This window comes from Notolabrus celidotus, chromosome 14, assembly GCF_009762535.1.
Source record: "Notolabrus celidotus isolate fNotCel1 chromosome 14, fNotCel1.pri, whole genome shotgun sequence".
NCBI lineage: Eukaryota > Metazoa > Chordata > Actinopteri > Labriformes > Labridae > Notolabrus > Notolabrus celidotus.
Genome location: NC_048285.1, coordinates 3,064,587 through 3,088,213, shown reverse-complemented (window position 1 = coordinate 3,088,213; position 23,627 = coordinate 3,064,587). Strand labels below are relative to the sequence as shown.

The 23,627-nt window shown below is 41.4% G+C and overlaps 1 protein-coding gene across 1 annotated transcript; it reads right to left on the bottom strand.

Annotated features, from left to right (window-relative positions):
- Nucleotides 1-2,462: 2,462 nt before the first annotated feature.
- Nucleotides 2,463-22,137, bottom strand: LOC117825314 (alpha-2-macroglobulin-like). The gene is made up of 28 exons (XM_034701089.1): nt 21,985-22,137; nt 21,307-21,463; nt 20,924-20,976; nt 20,368-20,388; nt 20,086-20,251; nt 19,917-20,001; nt 19,705-19,819; nt 18,736-18,853; nt 18,540-18,649; nt 18,287-18,457; nt 17,875-18,168; nt 16,445-16,508; nt 16,040-16,185; nt 15,374-15,523; nt 15,066-15,203; nt 13,901-13,991; nt 13,675-13,795; nt 12,166-12,391; nt 9,895-10,021; nt 8,932-9,053; nt 8,776-8,827; nt 8,144-8,404; nt 7,783-7,858; nt 7,359-7,515; nt 7,188-7,262; nt 6,808-6,970; nt 6,530-6,717; nt 2,463-2,599 (listed from the first exon to the last, which is right to left on the bottom strand). Exons 1-28 carry the CDS (start codon nt 22,105-22,107, stop codon nt 2,570-2,572), a joined length of 3,600 nt encoding a protein of 1,199 aa, XP_034556980.1. The 5' UTR covers nt 22,108-22,137; the 3' UTR covers nt 2,463-2,569.
- Nucleotides 22,138-23,627: the final 1,490 nt, after the last annotated feature.

The following is a 23,627-nucleotide window of genomic DNA, read 5'->3' as shown; positions in this document are numbered from 1 at the left end:
AAAAGAACACAGACATTGGACAGAGGAAGATTGGAAAAAAGTGTTATGGACAGATGAATCAAAGTTTCAGGTGTTTGGATCACACAGAAGAAGATTAGTGAGATGCAGAACAAGTGAAAAGATGCTGGAAGAGTTCCTGACGCCATCTGTTAAGCATGGTGGAGGTCATGTGATGGTCTGGGGCTGCTTTGGTGCAGGTAAAGTGGGAGATTTGTACAAGATAAAAGGGATTTTGAACAATGAAGGCTATCACTCAATTTTGCAACACCATGCCATACCCTGTGGACAGCGCTTGATTGGAGCCAATTTCCTCCTACAAGAGGACAATGACCCAAAGCACACTTCCAGATTATGCAAGAACTATTTAGGGAAGAAGCAGGCAGCTGGTATTCTGTCTGTAATGGAGTGGACAGCACAGTCACCAGATCTCAACCCCATTGAGCTGTTGTGGGAGCAGCTTGACCGTATGGTACGCAAGAAGTGCCCATCAAGCCAATCCAACTTGTGGGAGGTGCTTCAGGAAGCGTGGGGTGAAATGTCTTCAGATTCCCTCAACAACTTAACAGCTAGAATGCCAAAGGTCTGCAATGCTGTAATTGCTGCAAAGGGAGCATTCTTTGATGAAAGCAAAGTTTGAAGGACAAAATTATTATTTCAAATAAGAAATCATTATTTCTAACATTCTCAATGTCTTGACTATATTTTCTATTCATTTTGTAACTCATTTAATAAATAAAGTGTGAGTTTTCATGAAAAACACAAAATTGTCTAGGTGACCCCAAACTTTTGAACGGTAGTGTATATATGATGTTACCTCGTCCAAGCTCAGTGTCATCTGAACGGCAGTGTGGAAGAAGTGGAGTGGCCCTCCAGTGAATGCATTGTGTAACGACCATCACAACATAGAGGACACATGGGAGTATGTGGGAAGTGACGGTTTGAGTGTGGTAAGCGTACATGCATACGTTTGCAAACCTAGAGGAAGTTTGATGAGCCTTTAGGCAGCATTGGAGCTTCCCATTGCCGAGTATACAGTCAGAGGAGAACGGCCTCTTTATGACTCAAACAACAGACACAACATTCAAGTTTCTGTGATAACTCACCATTCTCAAAGACACCGGATCCGGATGAAACCCGGAGAGTATTTTGATTTCCATGATCACCATGTTTGTAGTGATCAATGATCTGAAGTTTCTGTGATTGGGACAATATGAAAGTTGTTTTCTCTTTGTTTCCAATAATCGACAGCAAGAGAGGTCACTTCTCCTAGAACAGCAATACTCCTCCGCTGTTGCATCTACGTGATGATTACTTACCTCGACTTCAGCTTCAGGTCAATTCTGTTGGATGTTCTGATGCAGTCTGCAGAAGATTCAGCCTCCACGCGGAGAGACGAGGCTTGAGGAGGAATCGGGATGTTGTAGTGAAGAGAGATCTAGAAACAGAGAACAGAGGAGAGGTTTTAATGCGTTTGAGTTTCAAGTGTAAGTGAGCAGTAAGTTCAGATTTCCTCAGGTTGCAGCTTGACTGTCTTTAAATGTCATCCTTACAGGGGAGTAAAGTAGCTCACACGCTTGTTGATTTGAGTTATTTCAAGACAACATAACAGCAAAGGATCTCTGCAGATATAAACCTTTACTTGAAAGAGAAAGACCCCAAAGATAACCCTTATATCGCTCTCTTCAAACCCACCAGACTTCATCAAGAAAAAACCTCATTTTTTCTTGCAGAACACAGGAATTGCTCGTCTACCACTGCCACGATGGATTTGTTTCTTGTTGTTGTGGTTAATATAAATATAAACAAAGCATTTAAGCACTAAAGGGACTCACTAACAACAAATAAGCTAACTGGATGAGGCAAAGAAGACCAGAAGGTCCAGTGGAAGGAAGCGATGGAACAGCTGTCGGGGGTTTCACTTTCTTTGTAGGGATCGTATCAGTGAAGATGTCAGACACAAAAACTTTCATCAGGACGCCATTGCAGACCAGTTTTGTGACCGCTATCTGAAGCTGTTGTAGTGAATTAAAATTTTTACCCATCTGTGATTTAGATCATCAATCAATCTTTATTTATAAAGCGCCAAATCACAACAAACGTCATCCTCAGACTCTTTCCAAACAGAGCAGGTCTAGACCGTACTCTCTGTTCTTTATTAACAAAGACCCAACATCAAGACCGGATCAGATCCAGTCCCATCTTACAGACAGGACTCAGTCTGATCTCATCTTAATCCACCATGAGAAGAGCACTTTGCAGCATTTAGCAAGTTACAGTGGCAAGGACAAACTTCCTTTAACAGGCAGAAACCTCCAGCAGGACCAGACTCATGTTAGACACACATCTACTGAGACGGAGATCCCAAAATATGCATGAATACGACCACTTCAGCTCCGTAGAGTTCACCACGTTCACTAACTTCCTCCACTGACCTGTACTGAAGCACATGCTGTTCCCTTCACCTCCAGGCTGTACGCTCCCCTCACGTCTGTCAGCGCCTCCTCCTGGTAGAGCAGCTTGTTGTTGGGGTTCACATCAAACGTCAGCGGGCCGCTGGGAGACTGGACCGTCACGGTGCTGGATCCTCCTGGACTGAATACTTTGGTGGAGTAGAGAGCAAGAGCCTGAAGAGCTACCACTGTGTCCTTTGAAACACACACACACACACACACACACACACACACACACACACACACACACACACAGAGGAAGGACTGGGCCTCATCAAATTTAAAGACTCATCCGTACAGAAGCAGTCTAACAAGAACATTTAAACCCCATCATAGTAGTCTCCATTATGGGGATGTGTTTGAAGCAACAGGGTGAGTTCTGTTGTTTTTGTTGTTGTTGTTGGTTTATTAGACAGTTTAAAAACGTCTTGTTGTAGCCTTCCTCCCCGATGAGATCTTTTAAAAACACATCGATGTGCTTTTATAGGAGATGCCACCTGAACGTGTTTTAATCCAAATGTTTGTATCCTCTTTTAGGCAGGATCTCTGGCAGGATTTTACAATTCTATAATTTGTTTTTATATTTTTTATATTTTATATTTTTGGTTGGCTTTATTCATCCAAAATTATTCTATTTCTCACATTTCTCTTTTATATCTTTAGTTTTTTTTCTTATTTGTAAAGCACTGTGTACCCTGTTTTATTTTGTTTTATTTTGTTTTTATTTGCAAAATCATTCCAGTGCAGTCAATACAGTATCATAGTTAACAGTCTTTTTCTGTTTCAAACGAACACATCTGTCCTCCCAACACCCTACTCCCCCAAGCCCAAGTTAGGAAAATAAAGAATCAAAATTAAATAAAATGCAATACAATCAAATGATGAGTGGTAAATAAATAAATAAATAAATAAATACCAAATAAATAGAAATACAAGATGTCAATCATAAGAAGTTTTGGTCTTAGTTTTGCTTGCTGCCCGCATCCCAGTCAGAAATAGCCTAAATCAGCCAGCATCACCCCTATATCCAGTGTCCCCTCCAGGCGATGTCCCCTCGCCTATGGGGGCAGCTTCTTGGGAGGGAGGCGGTCTACATAATCAAGTAAAGGCCTCCAGTGGGTATAGAATGTATCCGATGAGCCCCTAATTGTGAATTTTATCTTTTCCAATTTTAGCAGAATTAAAACATCGATTCGCCAAACTCTAAATAAGAGTGGTTGAGAAGACTTCCAGAGCAAGAGGATTATTTTCCGGGCAACCAGGGACACAAAGGCTATCACATTGTTTTGCGTTTTTGTAGTAGCCAAATCAAGCAGGGCTCTGCCAAAGATGGCTATATGAGGGGATGGCTGAATCTTTAGGCCCTGTGTACCCTGTTTTGAAAAGTGTTTTATAAATAAAGATGATTTAGAATTGCAGCTCATGCGGAAGTGTAAAAAATTGCAGTTCATCAAGTGTCCACTAGAGGCTGGCCGCAGAAACACCCAAAACCACATACACATCCATTCAAAGAAGACGATCTTTACAGCAGAAATAAACATGTTTACAGCCTGGTACAAAAAACAGTCTAGGTGTGAATATTATCATTCCAGCCAGTCCCTCTATGGACCCACAGATCAATATCCAGTTTGGATCACAAAACCTCATGCCCACTAAGTCTGCCTGAAATCTGGGTGTCATGATCGATGACCAGCTAACCTTCAAGGTTTATGTTGCCTCGATTGCTCAGTCCTGCCGTTTTTCCCTCTATAACATCAAGAGGATCAGACCCTACCTGACAGAACACGCAACACAGCTCCTGGTTCAAGCTCTTGTAATGTCACGCATTGACTACTGCAACTCTCTACTGGCAGGCCTCCCTGCATGCACAGTTAAACCTCTGCAAATAATCCAGAACGCAGCAGCAGCACGTCTGGTCTTCAACCAGCCTAAGACAGCTCATGTCACTCCCCTGCTCATGCAGCTACACTGGCTTCCAGTTGCAGCTCGCATCAGATACAAAACTCTAATCATGACTTACAAAGCAGTCACCAAAACCGCTCCAGTTTACCTGGAACCCCTCATCCAGGTCTACTGCCCTTCTCGCCCGCTACGCTCAGCCTCTGAAAAGCGCCTAGTGCTTCCAGCACACAAGGCCTCAAAATCAAAATCACTAGCTCGACTCTTCTCTTCTTTTGCCCCTAAATGGAATGAACTGGTCAACTCCATTCGATCTGCAGAGTCCCTCTCTACTTTCAAAAGACAGCTAAAGACCCAGCTCTTTAGGAAGCACTATGCACTTAGCTAGACTGTTCTCCACTGTTGTCCCCAGTGGCAGATCATGTCTTCCAGCTACAGTTGACTCACACTGTCCTGCTCTACTCTGGGAATCTGTGTTCAGCTCTTGAGTGACCCAGCACTTGGTACTTTGGTCATTATTGTGGTGATGTTAATTGTTAATGATGATAATGGAAGGTCTTAAATGGTTTGGTTGCTTCATTGTAGATGTTCCTTATTTTGAAAAAAAAAAAAAAAAAAAAAAAATTCCTTACTTATTTTTGTGCATTGCCTTTACACTGCTTGGCAGTACCTGCACCCATATTGACTTGAAGCACTTTGTTACTCTTACTGATCTTGTTTCCTCTTGTCTAGATCTTTGCTTGTGTTCTTCTTGTTCTCGTATGTACGTCGCTTTGGATAAAAGCGTCTGCTAAATGACATTGTAACATTGTAACATTGTAGTGATGTAACTCCTGCACACGCTCATTACAGCCGTAATAAACTTTATTAGAAAACAAGCTTCAGCTCTTTATCCCTTCATCAGGTAAACGCTCTTGAGGAAGTTTCATTACTAATAAACTTTACTGCAAACTGAAAGTTAAAGGACAGAGAGTGGGAGTTCCCTTCAGACATTTCCTCCCACACCTGTGAGCGAGAGGCTGAAGGTGTGCACGGGCGTTCACACTCATCACTGGTAATGAGGGGGATGATGGTTATGAAGGTGAGCTTTGGATTCTCTGAACTCTCAGGACACTAACAGAGCAGCTGAATGACTCCCTCTGGATGTCATAGAAAATGTGTTCAAACAAAAATTCAACACTCTGTGACTGAAGCTGTGTTAATCCAAAGACTTTTACTGACGGTGTGCAGAAAACTTTGCCCTGGAGATATAAAGTATGATTTAAACTTCAAGGGCTACAAGGGCCTCATCGCCATGTTCCTATGCATGAAGCCCGACATGCACCACCTCAAAAATCGAACTACAAGTTGAAACTTTGCAGACTGCAGGCTTTGTGACTGGTACACTGGGTAGCAACGTATATCCTGCATTCCACGACCTCTGAAGACTCTCTCTTCTTCTTCGCAAAAAAAACTGCTTCTGAACATCCATCATCTCCAACCTTGACTTAATACGCTCAACATAGTTTCCTGTGCACAAATGAGGAGAGAAAGTAGCGGTAACCTCCGGTCTTCAAATATGAAGCTAATGTGGAAGTGTTATAAACTGCAGTTCCTTGAGCGTCCACTAGAGGCTGGCCGGAGAAACACCCGAAACCACATACACACCCGTTCAATGAAGACGATCTTTGCAGCAGAAATAAACATGTTTACAGCCTGGTTCAAAAAAACAGTTTAGGTGTGAATAGCTCATTTCTTTATCAGCACACACTGTACGGGGTGAATTTTTTCTAATAACTTGTTATTTTCGAAGATATTACGAGTTTCGCCCAAATAAGAGTGTGGCAGACTTGATTAGTGAAAAGGCCAAAGGCCCGCCTCTTAACCTCACACTCACTCGACAGAAGTTAGGCTGAGTTCAGCATTTCCAACATGGCACCCGTCGACGATCAGCTTCAAAACAGGGCTTCAGGAAGAGACGGGTGGCATCACAGAGACTACGTCTATTATTTATACAGTCTGGGCCGTGTGATTGGAAACGGACAACATTTTCACCAGGACTTAACCTTGAATCTCCTCAGTTTTTCTCCAACGTGACAGAAAGTGGATGTGGTTGATGACATTTTTATCCCTCTGCTGGTGCGAGCCCATTAGAGCAACACGTAACAGGATGAATTAAAAAAGAGCTACTTATGACGTACCTGTGTGGAGGAGAAGCCTCCATACTCATTCTGCTGCCCTGTGAGCCATTTCACAATACGGGTGGAGTATCCAAGGTCCTCAGCTGTAGGTGAAGCGCTGAGTATGGCCAGCAGCACATAAGAGCTGATCTCCACAGACATCGAGGTCGATGCGTCGGTCTCTCCCTGAGACCAGTGAAGGGTGTCACCTTTACACAGACACAAAGTAAGCTACCTGAACACTTACACGGCAGCTCAGTCCCCGGTGTGATAACATGTGTTTCATGTTGATGACTCACCCTGCTGTATGGACACTGTGTCGAGGTGCTTCAGGAGGAGGGCTCGGGTCTCCATGTCTCCTGCCAGGGTGAAGACGTACGCCAGCAGAGCCGTGGTATAGTTGCTGCTCAGGTTACCGATGGACTCCTTGAGGCAGGACAAGCTTCTTTGTGCTACAATATTCTGAGAAGGACAAGAAAGACCGTATGAAAGATATCTTCTCATCTCACTTTGAATTATTAGATGTCACATAAGGTCATAAAACAAACCTGTGCAGAAGAAGTCATATTAAAAAACAATGTGTGCTTTAATCCTCCATCTGTTCAACCAATGACTCCACTCCAATTTTAGATGTTGTTGATCTGATAGAAGGGTTGCTAAAACATGAGTTTATACTTACAGTTACCGGCATGTTTACTTCCAGAAAGGCTGCGGTGATGTAAGCACTGAGCGTCACTTCATCAGACACGCCGCCCTGTGAGGAGGAAGAACCAGGAGGCATTCAAATCATGACAATGGAGAACATAGAACATTAGAACCAGCCGTAAAAGAAGAAACAACAAGAACATACCTCCATTGCACTTGGAAAGAGTTTTCCTGACTGTTCAAAGCAGCCATTTTCTCGTTGTTTGTTCTCCAGCCAAGTCTTTGACTCTCCAATATTTGCTGTGTCAATGAATACGAACGCTCTCGCTTTAACAAAGGATCTCAGCACGAAAGCAGTCAGCCTGTGGATGATTGAACAAGGGCTGAAATGTATTGTAAAGAGTTTTGTTTGTCTGCAGTCATGAAGATGCAGGAACGCATCGTATTCACTCCCTGTCAGCACTTGAGCTACACCTTTGTTGTCCACTGCAGACTGTGGCTGTATGATGAGGCTGTGTCAAACTGCTTAAAGTCATCCATAACACCCTTAACAGTTTCACACTACACTGGAAGTTTGAGGCTGACATGACATGTTATTTGTGTCTGCTGACAGAAAGACTTGTTCTCACCAGGTGTTCCCTTCTCCTTCTCCAAACGTGCTGTAGGCACCATCAACGTGCTTGTAGTTTAGCTGCCTCTGGTAGCCTGTAAAGAGTTATATCAGAAATTATCGTTTCGATTTTAAAAGGTCCAGAAGATGTTAACATTTTATATTCTGAGAGTAGTTTATTCAATAAAACACTCCTGACGTTCTCGCCAAAACCAGCCCTGTGTAAAAAAAAACGTGCAGTTCTCTGCAAAGGTTGGATCATGTTGCTCTCGTTGTGGTTTATGGCACTTCCTGGTCAACCAAGTCCAAGTCTCTGCACAAGCTTTTTGGGGGAGTGAAATTCTCCTGCAGTGACAGAGATGCAGCATACATGCTCTTACCACTGGTCAGGAAGTTTGCAGCCTTCTCCTTGATGGCTGGGGTCAGCTGCCGTGTCGTCTTCAGGTACTCAAGAATGTAGATTTTTGGGGCCAGGAGAGCCATGTTCTGCTCTCCACATCCGTACGGCATCTCCAGGAGTCCATCCAGGTTCTTCAGGGCCCGGCCCAGGATGTCACCCAGCACAGACAGCGAAGCTCGAGAAGATCCAGGGATCACATTCTCTGGTAGCTGCAGCTCCACTTCCTCCGACAGAGCCTCTCCTGGGAACAATATCAGACAAAAAAACATTTAAATAAACTAGATTAAGTTAACTATCGAAAGTGTCAAACTCTCACATCGAGATGAAGAAGCTAGTTCTGCTTTAAATTCTGTCATAAGAATCTATTTATGCACTTTCTCTGATCCCTGCAGTGCCAAAGTAAACTACATGTCACCAGGAACGGATCAGTCCTTTCACTCAGTTTTGACTGAAATGTCTAGATTTTGCAGAGCAAAAAACTGCTTAACTAAAATTTAAACATCATTGAAAAACAGATACAGCTCTGCACGATATAATGTAGGCACAACAACACACCTGGCTGTCAAACTAACAGCTCAGGAAATAAAAACACCTGGTCTGAGCCGTACTGACCATTTGGACAGAGCAGCCAGTTGTAGGTTTTGGTCTTCTCCGTTCCCTCGGCCTGAAAGAAAAGGAGGAAAAGAACACGGCATTGTTTTTGCTTCATCAATGATGAAACTTCAGGCTTTCAGTTACGTTTCTTTAATCGTTATTGAATGAACTTACCTTAACTATCAGGGATCTTGTGACCTCATCAATGCGACCTCTGTCTGGCACACTCACAATCTCATTGTCACATGGCGCATGGGACGCCACCGCCTCGGCAGACACGGTCACATTTACAACACCTAGAGGAGGAAAGATGTGTATCACCATAATTCCCAGGGTGTTGCATTGTTTCCATAAATAAAGGGATGATACCTTGAGTGTCTTATGAAAGGAAGTGCATTTTTAAGTGCATTTTTATTGACTGATAGAAACCTCATACAAACTACCTGTAGCCGTATTTGAAAATAATCATGATTATCATTTTGCAGCCCAACCTTTAAATATCAAACAAATTCTTTGTGTCCAATGCTCAAATACTACTCCTCTTTAAGGTGCTTACACTACTCACTAACACCAACGGACGTAAACCCATTTTAAACATAAGTTTTTATTTATTTAACAAGAAACTTTTAACATTTTTCAAAAACTAATTTATTTTAAGAAACCGAGTTTAAATGAAATATTTTAGCTAATGTTACCTTCTTTCTTTCTTGATCTCAATTTTATATCATATTTTAAATCGGATATATTTCAATTTAACGTCATATTTTACATGGTATATTTAACAATTTAATGTCATATTTTAAATGGTATATTTAACAATTTAATGTCATATTTTAAATGGTATATTTTACAATTTAATGACTATAAATTGGATATTCTACAATTTAATTACATTTTTTAAATCAGATATTTTACAATTTAATGTCATATTTTAAATCAGATATTTTACAATTTAATGTCATATTTTACAATCAGATGTTGGGCATTAGGGCACCCTGATTGTATTAGATGCAAATCACAAGAAAATCTAAACCAGAGTTTGAAGTGCTGTTTAATATCTGAGGATACTGAATGAAGTTACAAATCTTTAATGTAGTAGACATCATTTCTGTACACAACAACAAACGCGGTTTTTACCTAAGGCTGAGGGGGACATGGTCCAGCTGAAAGTTTTGCGGTCAGTAGCGCAAAGACAGGAAGTGTACTGTTCCCCGGAGAGAGGGGTGAGGGTGTAGTCCGAGGAGGACGCTGGTCTGACAGTGACCTGTTAAAGAGCACAAACTTTATCAAAAGTGGTCACATTATAAAAAAAGAGCTTCACGTCCTGAAAGGTGGTTCCTCTTATTTTATTTCAGCACCCACACCACATTTCTATATCAACCTTTGTTACATACGTCTGTTTTTTCATCCATTCCACACAAGTTAAAAGACTTTTTCTCTTCCTGCCTGTTTAAAAATGGTGTCACAGAAATAAATAGCAACTGTTTCAAGAGGAGCTAAGGCGGAGTGGTGAGCCTGAGTCCCTCTCGTGATGTGAAGACACGATGTTAAAAAAAAGAGCTGTTTGTAACAGATTAACAGAAAACCACCAGTTTTTCCTCTGAATTTGTGCTCTTATGTGTCTTGTAAAACATAAGCAACTGTATTTACAGACAGAGAGGTACTGATGTTGTAAACCTGTTTCTTTAATATTAGTTTATATAGTGTACAGCCTTCTAGTTAGGGCCCGAGCACCGACAAGGTCGGTGAAGGCCCTCTCTGAACCCTGTTGATTTAGATTCTTTCTTTCTTTCTTTCGACCCCCAAAGTGAATGGCCTTTTTGGAGCCTACAACATGCCTGAAAACTCAGCAAAATTGACACACTCATCAGGCCTGGTGAAAATTTTGATATTCTTTTGATCCCGTGCAAAAAGTCCCAAAAATGGCTCAATTGCGCCGCCTTCACATTTCAAAAGGCCAGCCGCTCAACACTGTTCAATCTACATGCATGATGTTTTTTTCATATATCCATCATGCCAAGACCTACAAAAAAGCCTCTTAACGTCATGGTGAAATCCCAACAGGAAGTCAGCCATCTTTTTTTTGAAATACTGACACCTGAATTCGCAAGGGTATGTATTTAAGAGAAGTTGCCATAGTTCAAACCCCACACATTCTGTAGCAAACATATTGACCATTTAAAGTTATCAAAAGAAAATTTCTATGTCAATGGGTGGGGGTGTGACAGAGGGTTAAAGTTGGAGGTCATTTTGGCAATCTGCCAAAAACTTCAAACCTTCATTAAAACCCTAATAACTCTCACATACAGTGTTGGATCAGGACCAAAACACTCATGTAGGATAACTGTCGCAGCCTGAACGCATCTGTATGCAAATATTCAGCTATATCTTATAGTGTCCCCTACTGGCAACAGGAAATCACATGTTGTTCAGTTTTTCTCCAATTAAGTTGTACATCGCTAAGCATGTAGTAGTCACATTGAACATGAAAAGTTATTAAAGGGATCTTCCTAAGACAAAAGGTGTGGGCGTGGCAGAGGGTCCAAGTTTGAGGTTTTACTGGTAATCTGCCAAAAACTTTAAACCTTTATAACACTCAAATGCATTGTTGGATCAGGACCAAATCGATCATGCATGCTAAGTGCTCCAGGCTGAATGCACCCATTTGCTGATATTCACTAATATCGTATAGCGCCTCCTACTGGCAACAGGAACTCACATGTGTTACTTTATGATGTATAGCTCCTCCTCTTTTGATCGTGTTCTCATCTAATGTGCTCAGAAAAATTCCTCTCACCTTTATGAAGCATCACTGCTCACTCTGTGACCTGTCATTAAGGGGTGTGGCTCTGGCGACGCCTCAAACTTTGATGTCTCGCCATGAAACTAAAACATTTATAGCTCCATCATTCAGCATTCAATCTCATTCAAATTTCACATTCATGATGAAGGTCCACCCCTCAACACATCTAGGGTTAATTTCTCTAATACAGTCTTAGCGCCACCTTCTGGAAAAACATGGTACTGACTTTTAAGTACAATCTCCAATCTCTTCCAAATTTGATATGTTTCATCGCAGTCCCAGCCTGAACTCCTCTACGTGTTCAGTTTGCTCATAGGAATAGCACCACCTGTTGGACACGAGGTATTTCCTCTCATAAACTGTTTTTAACATGCTTGTGATCACAACTCTTTCTATAATGATCTGTGATGAACAATCCCTCAGAACATCATTACAGTCAAAGCACCATCTACTTGTTACAGGCAGTACTGCAATGCTACACTATGCTGATAACTGCACAAGTGTGCTCACAGTTTCAGCCTAGGCCTCATAAAGTGCAGCACAGCAACTCCTGGTGCACATCAGGCGGTGGTTACAGGATTATTAATTGGAACAAAACTGATTACCATGATGCAGCTGGACAGGTAGTTGAAGACAGTCGCCTTCAGCTCAAAGTTCTCCCCTCGGATGATGGAGTACGGCAGGCTGAGCTTGAGGAAGAAGGGCTGGAAGGCTGTGAGCGTCTCTCGGGGAGCCAAGCCGAAACCCTGCGGGGACAAGCAGAAAGCCTCTGTCTCCCAGGTGGTGATGGTGTCGGGGACGGTCAGGGACAATTCTGTTGATCCAGACTCTCTGGATGGGTAGAGAGACAAAGATAAATACTCTGAGTTAGAGGAACAAACTTATATTAAATAAGATGAAAGAAATACAACAACCCTTCTGAAATAATAAAAGATGATTTATCTTAAGATTTTACTGCAAGGTCTGCTCATACATGTAACCAAAGTTAGATTCAGTGAACCCTCTGTGCTTGCTTTGAGCTTGATAGATATATCAAGGCTTGGTTGGTGTTCAAGACTGTTCTCACTGGAGAAACAGGAAATTTAAATGAACTGTCTTTAGATCTGCCCTGTCACGGATCCCAAAACCTACCATCTACTCATCACTGCTTTTAAACCAACAACACTGTCACGGCGTGTATTACAATAAACAAGGCTTATAGTATTCAAGTTATATGTTGAATTTTCAAAATCAATATTTCATCTTCTTGAAAAAAGGGCTTTTTGCTCCACTCAAAAACAGAAAAACAACTTCATTTTATTTATTAGTTTGAGGATGGTCATTGCAGCCATATTCTCCAAGGCGGATGTAAGAAAGGCACTTCCACAACATAAAAACATGTAAACATTAACATCGGCTTTGACACGAGGAGGAGGCGGAGCTCTTTGCTCGTCCAAGAGGTTGGATTAAGTCCTTTGATTATTCAAAGGTGTGTATTGAGCACATCATGAATGCAGAGGTATAAACCAGGCTTTACATGTTGGAGAAGGAACACATCAAGCCTGGTTTATTCTTCCGCATTGAATCGACGGCACACCCTACGCTGTAGGGATGAATAGTTCTTTTTGGACACACCCATGCACCTCCTCCACAATTGAACTATACATTGAAACGACGCGGACCGCAAGCCCTGTGATTGGAAATGAACATAATACGCTTGGAATCATTGTTTAAAAAAAACCCTAGAAAACTTAGCGAGGCCGGAAACAGGCGACCAGTCTGTCAGCGAGACAACACTAACATCAAGCGATCAGGGATAGTACTGCAGAGCTACGAGGACACATCCACGCACAAGTATGTCGGCTACAGCGCCGATTTGACACAGAAGTGTAACACGGCAGATTTCAACATTTCTACTCAAATAGAGCATTTTTAACTTCTCTCCTTCCATTGTTCCCCAAATAATGCAGAAAATATCAACATCATCGTGTGAGTTATATCCACTGAAACAATTCCTCTGCACAGTAGAAACGATCAATAATTCATTTTATTTCTGTGAGGTTGTCCTTTAAAATTGACTTTCTATTTAAATAAACATAAAAACCATGGCTGTGAGGCTCCGACGGAAAACTCACCTAACCTCCACCAGGTTCCATATCCAGGTCTCTGGGAAGAAAGTACGGATCCTATTCTCCCACATCAGACCACTTCTTTCTGAACTTCCAATGTCCGATTTACTGCGACCATAAACTAGACCTGGACCAAAACCAGAGGAATAACTTAGAATCCTGAGCTTTCCTAAACTGATGCTTGTTCAAAGTCAGCATGCTTTATTTGATTAAGCAAAGAGAGATGTCTCACAGGAATTACTGTCGTAGTATTTTTTCCCTTTGAAGTTCAGGCATGATGGTAGCTTGGTGTACATATTTGTCACCACCTTCAGGCCCAGTCTCTGAATAAAAAAACAGTATACAGACATGTCAGTGCAAAGTGTGATTTAGTATCTATTCACATTATCTGAATGACAGCCATTTTCCTGTGACATCATTCTTAGCGTAGTAGGCTCAAATGCTGTTTAAATGCTGCTTTGCTGTGTTCCTAGTATGCATGTCCTACAAACACAAAGAATAATAACAATTTAATTATTTTCACTGCTCGTGGACTAAAAGACGTTTGTAGTGGAAATCCAGAGGGGCACTAGGGTTGTCACCAACCGCTTGACCTTGGACTGCTCCAACAATGAGGGCCAACGACATAAAGTTAGCACCCCATACTGATGTTACAGCAGCTGTAACACATCCACAGTTACGCCCTCTTGACTTGTGTTTTGTACTGTTGCAGGTTCTTCTGTTGCACTCACAAAGCTGGTTTTGGTGGTTTTCTGCCTGCATCCATCTACACCGGTCTGCACCCTGCCCCTTCAGTCAGTGCAGCACCCAATTATCATAGCATGTCAGCCCACTCAAATCACTGCACGGGTAATGAGGCTAGGAAACTGTGAGGCTGCAGATCCTCCACAGAGGCTGAATTTATGGGACCTTTAAGTTCAAGTAATATCGATACTCTGAAAATTAAAAATATTGGAGATCGTAATATTGCAGAAATGAACCTTCAACTGTGTTTATATAAATACAGTGAGAAAGGTGTAAGTTCCTGCTGATCATGTTAGCTTGCTGAAAGGTAACTTTATGGTAATGTTTCTTGTATGAATTGATGCTTGTATAGTTTTCTAACAAAGTGCACCTCTTTTGTCATATACAGGAACAACACCAAAAGCTCCTGTAAGTCGGGAGGCTGCTTCATGCTAACATTAGCTGTCTTACGGCAGCCAGCAGGCTATCAGGTATGTTATTACACCCAAAATTCAGCCAGATGTCTCTCCTGAATTTCACTACTATCCACTGAAGCAGAGAAATGATAACCAGTTTATAGGTTTCATACATTCTAAGACTTGTAAACCTGGAACACAGATGTACGACACTTACATTTTAACAGTAACTGGAAAATTGTTGAAACAGGAAATTACCTTAAAAACTGGAAAACCACCGCTTTCACTGCTGTGTCTTCTGTGTCTATTTTTAGATCTTCTGGGTCCCACAATTAAACACGGTTCATCATCTTCATCAGTGATGAAAGTTGATTTGTCAGGCAACAAATGAAATATCTGAAAAGAAAAGTGAGGGTCAAGGTTTTGAGTAATCAAATGTATGCATCATGCCTGTACATACAGAACAATATAAATAATGAATATTGTACAGTGTGAATGAGGGGTTTGTGTGTTGCTCTACTTTCAGCAAGATATATTAAAAACATTGATGGTATTATAAAAGCGACCTTGTCTGTATCCAGAGTTTTTCCAGGCTCCTCGATGAGGACGCTCTGGTCGACAGCGCTGACACCACACAGGGAGCCCGGATCAGCCGACACCTGCAGGGTGACTTCCTCACCTGGAATAGCTGAAGCTGGAGAGAACCCCAAGGATACCTGACACACACACAGACATACACACAGACATACACACAGACACAGACACAGACACACACACACACACACACACACACACACACACACACACACACACACACACACACACACACACACACACACACACACAAACGTATACAAGTAGTTCTGTACATAGGTTCTGAAAACTACCACTTCTTTTAAAACTGTAAGTCAGGACTCTAATTTAATTCAACTTAAAACAAATGCTGTCATTTTTCTACTTCCACATAGTAAATCTTTGACTTGGATGATTGTGCTGACGTTAAATTGATATTGCAGTTTATGGCCTATTAGGTGTAATATTTTCAAACTGCCTTATGAATGTGAAGGCAGAACACCTGCAGGCAGGGGATAAGAAAGGTCAACTTTGATAAACGCTAATCTTTTGTACAGTAGGCTAACAGAGGTGAACAGTTTAGCATTAGACCAAAACCTGATCCCTATATTCATCAGGCTCAAATGAGTGTTTAAAGACCTTTACAGTTTCACACTGACCTTATTGCTGAAGCATTTCTCAGTACGGAATTCTGCACTGTCGGCAATCACGATCTCATTAGGGAGGACCATGTAAGCCACAACGTGGAAATTAGGTGAAAAGTCTGGAGTGACTTTCAACGTTAAGGATATCTCGCCTTCAGTGACTGGAACAGAAAACAAATGCATGTTACGGTAAATGAACAGAACTTCTGTGAGTTAGTGTTTTGCAGACTTAAGTTTCATGATACAACAAAGTTAAACATTTGCACCTAAAATTTTATTTGAATAATCTCGTCATGGTTTGTTTCCTCCTGTTCGACACCAAGTTTCAAATGAATATACTTCAGAAAAGTTCTTTTATGTGCAAAACAGAACTGGCAGATGGATTCTGTTTTGTACATTTTCAAAGCCATCTTCACCCACCAGAGTCATTGTGCACGTCCATCTTTTGATGTCCTTGTATGACAATGTTTCCTCTGGATAAGACCTGGAGAGATAAATGTAAAATCATTCAATTATCAGGGCCCGAGCAGCAGGGCTGCGAGGACCATATTGTAATCGGTTACTTTATATTTGATTCCGTACAAAATCCCTAATTTGGTTCCCTTAACATAGACAAAAAGTCTGGAATTTTTGCATGTGTTTTTTTGTGCACCAGACCTGGTGAAAAATGTGATAACTCATTGTTGTCAAATATGGGCTGGGAGAATTTGTCCCCCAATAGTGGGCCATATGAGTCCAGCAGTTTCACCTTGAGAGAATATTTTGTACATATATCCAGCTCCCCGAGATTTTAAAGAAAGTCTATTAACGTTGTGGTGAAAAGTCGACAGGAAGTAGATATTCTGGATAACTGTCGAGAATAAACCCTTTTAATCCATTTCCACTGATTCAATTAAAATTAGGTTTTGCAGCTAAAAGAGACCTGAATGATGAAAATCCTGAAGCATGTAGCGAGCCCTCAGAGTGTAGAGTTTCACCAAAAACAGGGAATAGTTTTTATGTCAGCCATGCATGCTCTGACACAAACGCACCATGCATGAGGAGGGTCCAGGTCTGAACCTATTTTATACAGTCTATGGTCTGAACCCACCCATACGGTAATATCTAATCACTGTCATATCGCCCCCTGGTGGCAGCAGGAACATATTACGCTGCTACTCTAAGGGCATTTACTCAAAGACCCTTGAACATATTGGCGTCATTTCCACTCAAGATGTTGATGCTATGATGGTCTTGATATGTGCCACAAGAAATTTGACTTTTCTTTAGAGATGTAGTCATAATGGTGCAGCAAATTTCGATTCTGTCATCATGTCTCACCATAAAATTTCAAACTGTTCTAGCTCAGCCAAACATCAGCATGTCTGCAACAAAACTCTTGCTTTTGAAGGTCCTAGGTCCCTATTTTTTACAGTCTATGGTCCCAGCCCAAACACGTCAATTTATAAAAATGTTTCAAGCTCCACAGCGCCACCAACTGACAACTGGAAGTTACTGCTTCCACAAAACCACTGCCAGTCCGACATGGCTCAAAAATGTCTTGGTACATCCCAGGACTTTCCCCAACACCCCTGTGAAGCACATGAGCTGTCGCCACAGCAATTTATTGATCGCCATTAAACAGGAAGTAGTTTTTTGAAAGGCTTAAAATACTTGCAGAATCACCAAATGTGGTACACAGGATCCCAGGGGAGCCATTACAAGTTTAATGTTGGAGAAATAATCCGAAGCTTGTGTACGGACTCAATGGGCATGGTTGCAGCAGCTTATACATATTTAGTTTTTTTTCAGGCGATTGTTGCACCACAAAGAAACCCAGACAAACTGGATTACACTGAAATGTTTCTCACCAGATACATCACATCCACTGCAGCTCGAGTCTCTCCCACCAAAGTGTAGAAAATAGAAAAGTTCTCCTCTTTGTCACAGTGAAGTTGTTCCACCTTCTGCTTCACCTCCAGAGAGCTGAATGATTTAGTTTTATGTGGAGGCAGCGGCAGTGGCAGCGGCAGTGGCAGCGGCAGCGGCAGTGGCGGCGGCGGCGGCGGCAGTAATATATATATATATAATAAAGTGTGTCTTGCACTCTCATAATGAGGCATTCTGGAGAGATGGTTTTGGTCTCCGCCTTGTTCGATGCTTGCCTGGATTGTAGAGAAGAAGAGATATTCACCAGCTAAATAGTGGAAGTTGTCAGAGCATACGTTAGCTCTTTGTAGCTGGTGGTCCTTGTTGTTACGACCACTGTTATTGTTGACTTACTCTTAGTTCGATTGGGTCATCGTAGTTGGTTGTATTTAATGTGAAAGTAGCGATACCATGGCTGTCAGTTGTGAGGTTCTGAAGCAGAGTTGCATTACCCCAAGCATCATGATGCCACAAATGCACCAGCATGTCAGGCACAGGTTCATTATTGAAGGCAACGACTTTAACCTGAGGACAAAAGGATTTAGTACAGAGGAAGCACAGTTTGTATGAGTACTGTATTAATCACACCAAGAAACAGTCTTCATACTTTTCCTTCCACTACTGATCCTTCATTAAGAAACGTGGGTGTGTCGATGAATGACAGCTTTCCAACAACATGAGAAAGCTTTATAACTTTCAACTTTATGCGGGAAATACCTGTAAAATAATAAATAAAAAGGCAGTCATATTACAACTTTATGTCCTGACACGTCTGTTTTCAAAATCTGATGATTGGAGCGTACCTGTTCCCTCCTCTATCACTTTAGCAAAGATGTTCAGTTTATCCAGAGTTGCCTGTGAGCCCAGTTTTGTGAAGGTTGACATCTCAAAATTAAACCTGGCACAGCCATTCTTCTCTGCCTACGTTGAACCCAAAATATAAAAAAGTTTAACAGATGTGCAAAAATACTTGTTGCTATCAGGACAGAAGCATTGACCCACTAAATCAACTCATCCCTTATCTTTTCACACCAAACCTTGACACATCTTGATATCAGGATAAATTCCCTTTGGTTGATATTTAGTTGGCATTGAAGTTGACAAGTACACATTACAATGGTCCCTGAATGTAAAAATGAAACAATATAGAAACAATCAATCCTTATGATGCTGGTCTTGTTTGCATTTGCAGCTCATGAAGATGTTTAATATTAAATTCAGTGTATTTCATGACCAAATAAAAGCCACTCATTGGAGCTTTAAAAAGTCAACCTCCTACAACATGTCAAGAATGATTACAGTACTACCTTCAGCAAAGTCCTGCCCTTCATTCACCTACCATGGCCAAGAGGCTGCTTACTTCTCCACCGGACTTAAACGTCACAACAAAACAATAAGCTAGAGAACAGTTCCTCAAAGTTAAGCAAGAAGGGAACCTAAGGAGTCAAATCTTGAGCCTCTGGACTCCTGAAAAAGCAGCAGTATTTCACAAGTTTGAAGACAGGTTAGATAATGGGTTGGATGGTGATGGTTTGATATCTGGATCAAAGGTGATGCTGTCCCTGTTTGGTTTCCAAATTTGAATCAGAAACTAGAAACAAAGATTTTTAATGCAGTCCTAAAAAGAGGCACCATTTGCAACATTAAAAGGATTAAAAGGACTAAACATTAGGACTAAGTAGGCCAACCAAAAATATGTTCTGTATTTGTATCAGAAGTGTCCTTTCTTTTGTTTCTTTGTGTTTCTGAGTCTTGTGAATCTACAGTTGTACCTGCTTAGTCTTCATGTAGCACGGCTCTGTTGTGATTTTGAGTTGAACTTCTGGATTCAGAGGTCGGCACATATTAAGTTCAACACTGGCTGGCACAGGTCGCGCAAATGTGTATCTGATTGGATTGGAGTTTTGGAAAAAAACAAGGGTTGTTGTTGAAAGAGTTCCTTTATCTTAAATCAAATATGTTACAAGTCGTACGACTTACTTACTTTGCACAGACTTCCACTTCGATTTGATCCTGTCCAATGCTTATTTCATCAGGCGCCTTCACTGTTACATCAAATTTGGGCAAAACTGAGAACAAAGACCGGTTGTTAGCATCCTCCACTCGTTACAAACTTGTTCTTTTGTTTTGTGAGTGGAGGTGGTGTAACTTACTCATTTTCTCCACCTTGAAGTGGTGATTTTCATTCCATCCATTGTTCCAAACAATGACCCTGTAACTTCCTTCACGAGCTTCAGAGTTTAAAGGGTAAGACAGCTGCAATATTGACCCATTAGATGTGGTGTTCAGCCATTGGCCAACCCGGTTCTCGTTTGAATCCTGTTCAATGACAATAAAAGAGAAAAGCATGTATTCACAGTACGTTTGTGCCAATTGGTCCATCGTTTGAGTGTCTACCCGCCGAGAATGTAAGTTGTGGTTTGATTATCCCTTACCCTGATTTCAATGGTGTCGTACTGTAAAAGAAAAGAGAACAATTCAAATCTTTAAAGAGCAGATTTAAAAGCCACCAAAATAAATAACCCTGAGAACATCCAGCCCAGTTAAAGCATCAAATTAATAAAAAAGAATATAAATAGTTAAAATAAATTAATAAAAAAGGGGTAAGGATATGAGTTGAAGATACATCAATATTAAACATTAAAGTAATAAAACTGTTAAACTCTACATAAAAGCCAGACGGAATACATACACATGATTCAGCTCACTCTGATATGAATGAAAGAAAATTAGATGCATCTGAAGCTTCAGATTATTCTGTAATTGACAAAAACGGATAAATGGACCTTAACCTCATCCGTGTTTACCTCATGGGGCTTTATTCCATCATTGACACACAGCTTAAACAGGAGTATTTATATAGTGACTCACTAAAGCCGAGGTTAAAGAGCACATTTGTATAAATAAGCTGCAGCAGTATCACAGCAAGCTAACTCAGCAGTAAGTGTTTGAATTGGGTCCTAAACAAAGCAGGGAGAGTTCAAAACTCACCCGCTGACTGGCAGCTCTGAATGTGGAGTCCAGGGTGACGACTCTGAAATGAACTGACAAGAAAGTTTTTATTAAAGCACATTTAAACACATTAAAGGCCTCTTGTCATTGATGTGGGCTGTTTTTCAGAGATTTAGGATTTTGGAATCCTCAAACAACCAGGCCTAGGTCGCCCCTTTAATATGTTATGTCTCCTCATGGTATCGGAAGTCAGGGTAAGATCTACAGTATCAAATCTGCACTTGACTTCATGTACTTTTAGATATAAAATCCTTTACACGATTTGCATCATCTTGTAAACATTGTGACGATAACATTGGTTTCCGTTAGCATCGTCTTGTAAACATTGTGCAAATAAAGTGTCTATGTCATGCTCTTGTTACCTGTTTGACCTGGCAGGTACAGGGGTTTATCCGTCTGGATGAAGGTCATGGGTCGAAAGGCTACAATCCTGACTTTCCTGACTTCCTCTGAATCAAACCAGTTTCCGTTAACCACCACCTTGAAGTTTGTGAGCTGGCTACCCTGCACCATTGGTACCTGTGGCAGAAATGTAAGAGATCAGGGAGTGAATCGAATGACGGTCTAATAAGACAAGGTCAATCAATCAATCAATCTTTAACTATATTGCGCCAAATCACACCAACGTTATCCTCAGACTCTTTCCAAACAGAGCAGGTCTAGACCGTACTCTATGTTCTATTATTAACAAAGACCCAACATCAAGACAGGATCAGATCCAGTCCCCTCTTACAGACAGGACTCAGTCTGATCTCATCTTAATCCACCATGAGCAGAGCACTTTGCAGCATTTAGCAAGTCACAGTGGCAAGGACAAACTTCCTTTAACAGGCAGAAACCTCCAGCAGGACCAGACTCATGTTAGACACACCTGCTGGGACTGTGTTCACCTCACGTTGAGGTGAATGGGACTTCTGAGATTTTATTTTAAGTTGATGGGAGGGAACAGTACCCGGATAAATCAGCTAAGCACCTGTTTAATTATTGATGAAGAACCTGCCTCGTCACTCCTTAATCAGAATGAGATTTAAAGAGCTGACCTGAAACTTGAAGCATCGGTGAAACTCCACGCTGGATGGTAACTCGAGGAGGGTTATCTCTTCTTCTCCAGAGTTCAGTGTGACTTTAATGACCAGAGGCTCGTCGGGCTGCAGAAGACTCATACAGAACTTGGTTTCTGTTCCCGCTTCAAGTACTGCAGGAACGGTGACTAAGTATTGCCTGCAGACACAAAAATATTCAGCAAAAAGCAAATAGCCCACAAAGTTTTATTAAGAAGGAAGTTTAACCCAAAAGATGATATTAAATAAAAACAAAATACTGGTGCACATAAAAATTGCCATGGCACATTGATGAATGCCGAGCTGTTTGTTGAGCCAAAAGGAAGATATCCAAAACCAAAAGCTAGAGAGATTTAAAAAATGACTTAATCACTGATATTTGTGTTACATTACACTATTCAAAAACATGGCCAACATGGCGGCTCCCCAAAAAAAAAGCTAAAACAAATGCTGCTCCCCCTACTGATCGGCTGCAGTATAGCACAAAAAGCGCATTATTTTCTGCAACCTCGTATATTTCCTGTAAATGAATCTGGATGAACCCTGGTTTATGCTTCTGCGCTGACTCTGTTGTAGCTATGCTATAGAAGCGGACGCCATCATAAGTACGACCATAGACTGTAAATAAAAATGGACATCGTTGCTCCACCTCTTCCCGTTGTACAATTCTGAAGCCAAAAAATCCCTCTCCTGGGCGCAGCCATTGTGCAGCCAGAGCCTGTAAAGCCACTGTAATAAGCTCCGCCCTACAGCGTAACGTCACAAGACGCTGTGTGTCCTCTGAAGTTTCACTCCACGGCGGCTGTGAATCAAAGGAAACCCGGAAGTAAAACCCCGTTTTTTAAACTCTAATAACTAACGAAAAAGAAACTTGGACACAAAACAGTCAAATACTAACTACATATCACCACAGCATACGGATGGGAGAAACATTCATACGACGTGTATTTATTTTTTAAAGTTTGACTGGGGGAGACGGATTTTTTTACCTATACTGCAGCCAGCCACCAGGGGGCAGTCACACTGCTGAAAGCCTCACCACAAGGGCCGTGTCCGGCATGCTTGAGTACGACATACTTCTGTGTTAGAGTCGCCCACATTGCCCAAATGGGTATTACGTTAAAGTTGGAGCTGATGAATATTGAGCAGCAGTTGATCGGACTGCAATTATTGCAAAGAAGAAAAAGAGAGGAAACATCAGAGTAGCCAATATACAGCGATTACGGAAAAAAGGGAAGCGACCATAGACTGTATAAAAAATGGACGAAATATCTGTGACTTCATGCATCTGTTTCTGAAGCGCAGTTTTGAAGACGATCCTTGGCGGGTGCCATATTGAAACTTTGTCTGAGCTAGTGCGAAGTAAAGAGGCGGGCCTTTAGCCTTTTCGCTAACAGCTACAGTGTTCCTGCCTGTCAATCAAGACAGCCATGACCTTATTTGGGGAAAACTCGTATTTTCCTTGAAAATACCGAGTTATTAAAAACAATTCAACCCCATACAGTGTGTGCTGATAGAGAAATGAGCTACTCAGACCTAAACTGTTTTTTGTACCAGGCTGTAAACATGTTTATTTCTGCTGTAAAGATCGTCTTCTTTAAATGGGTGTGTATGATGTTTCC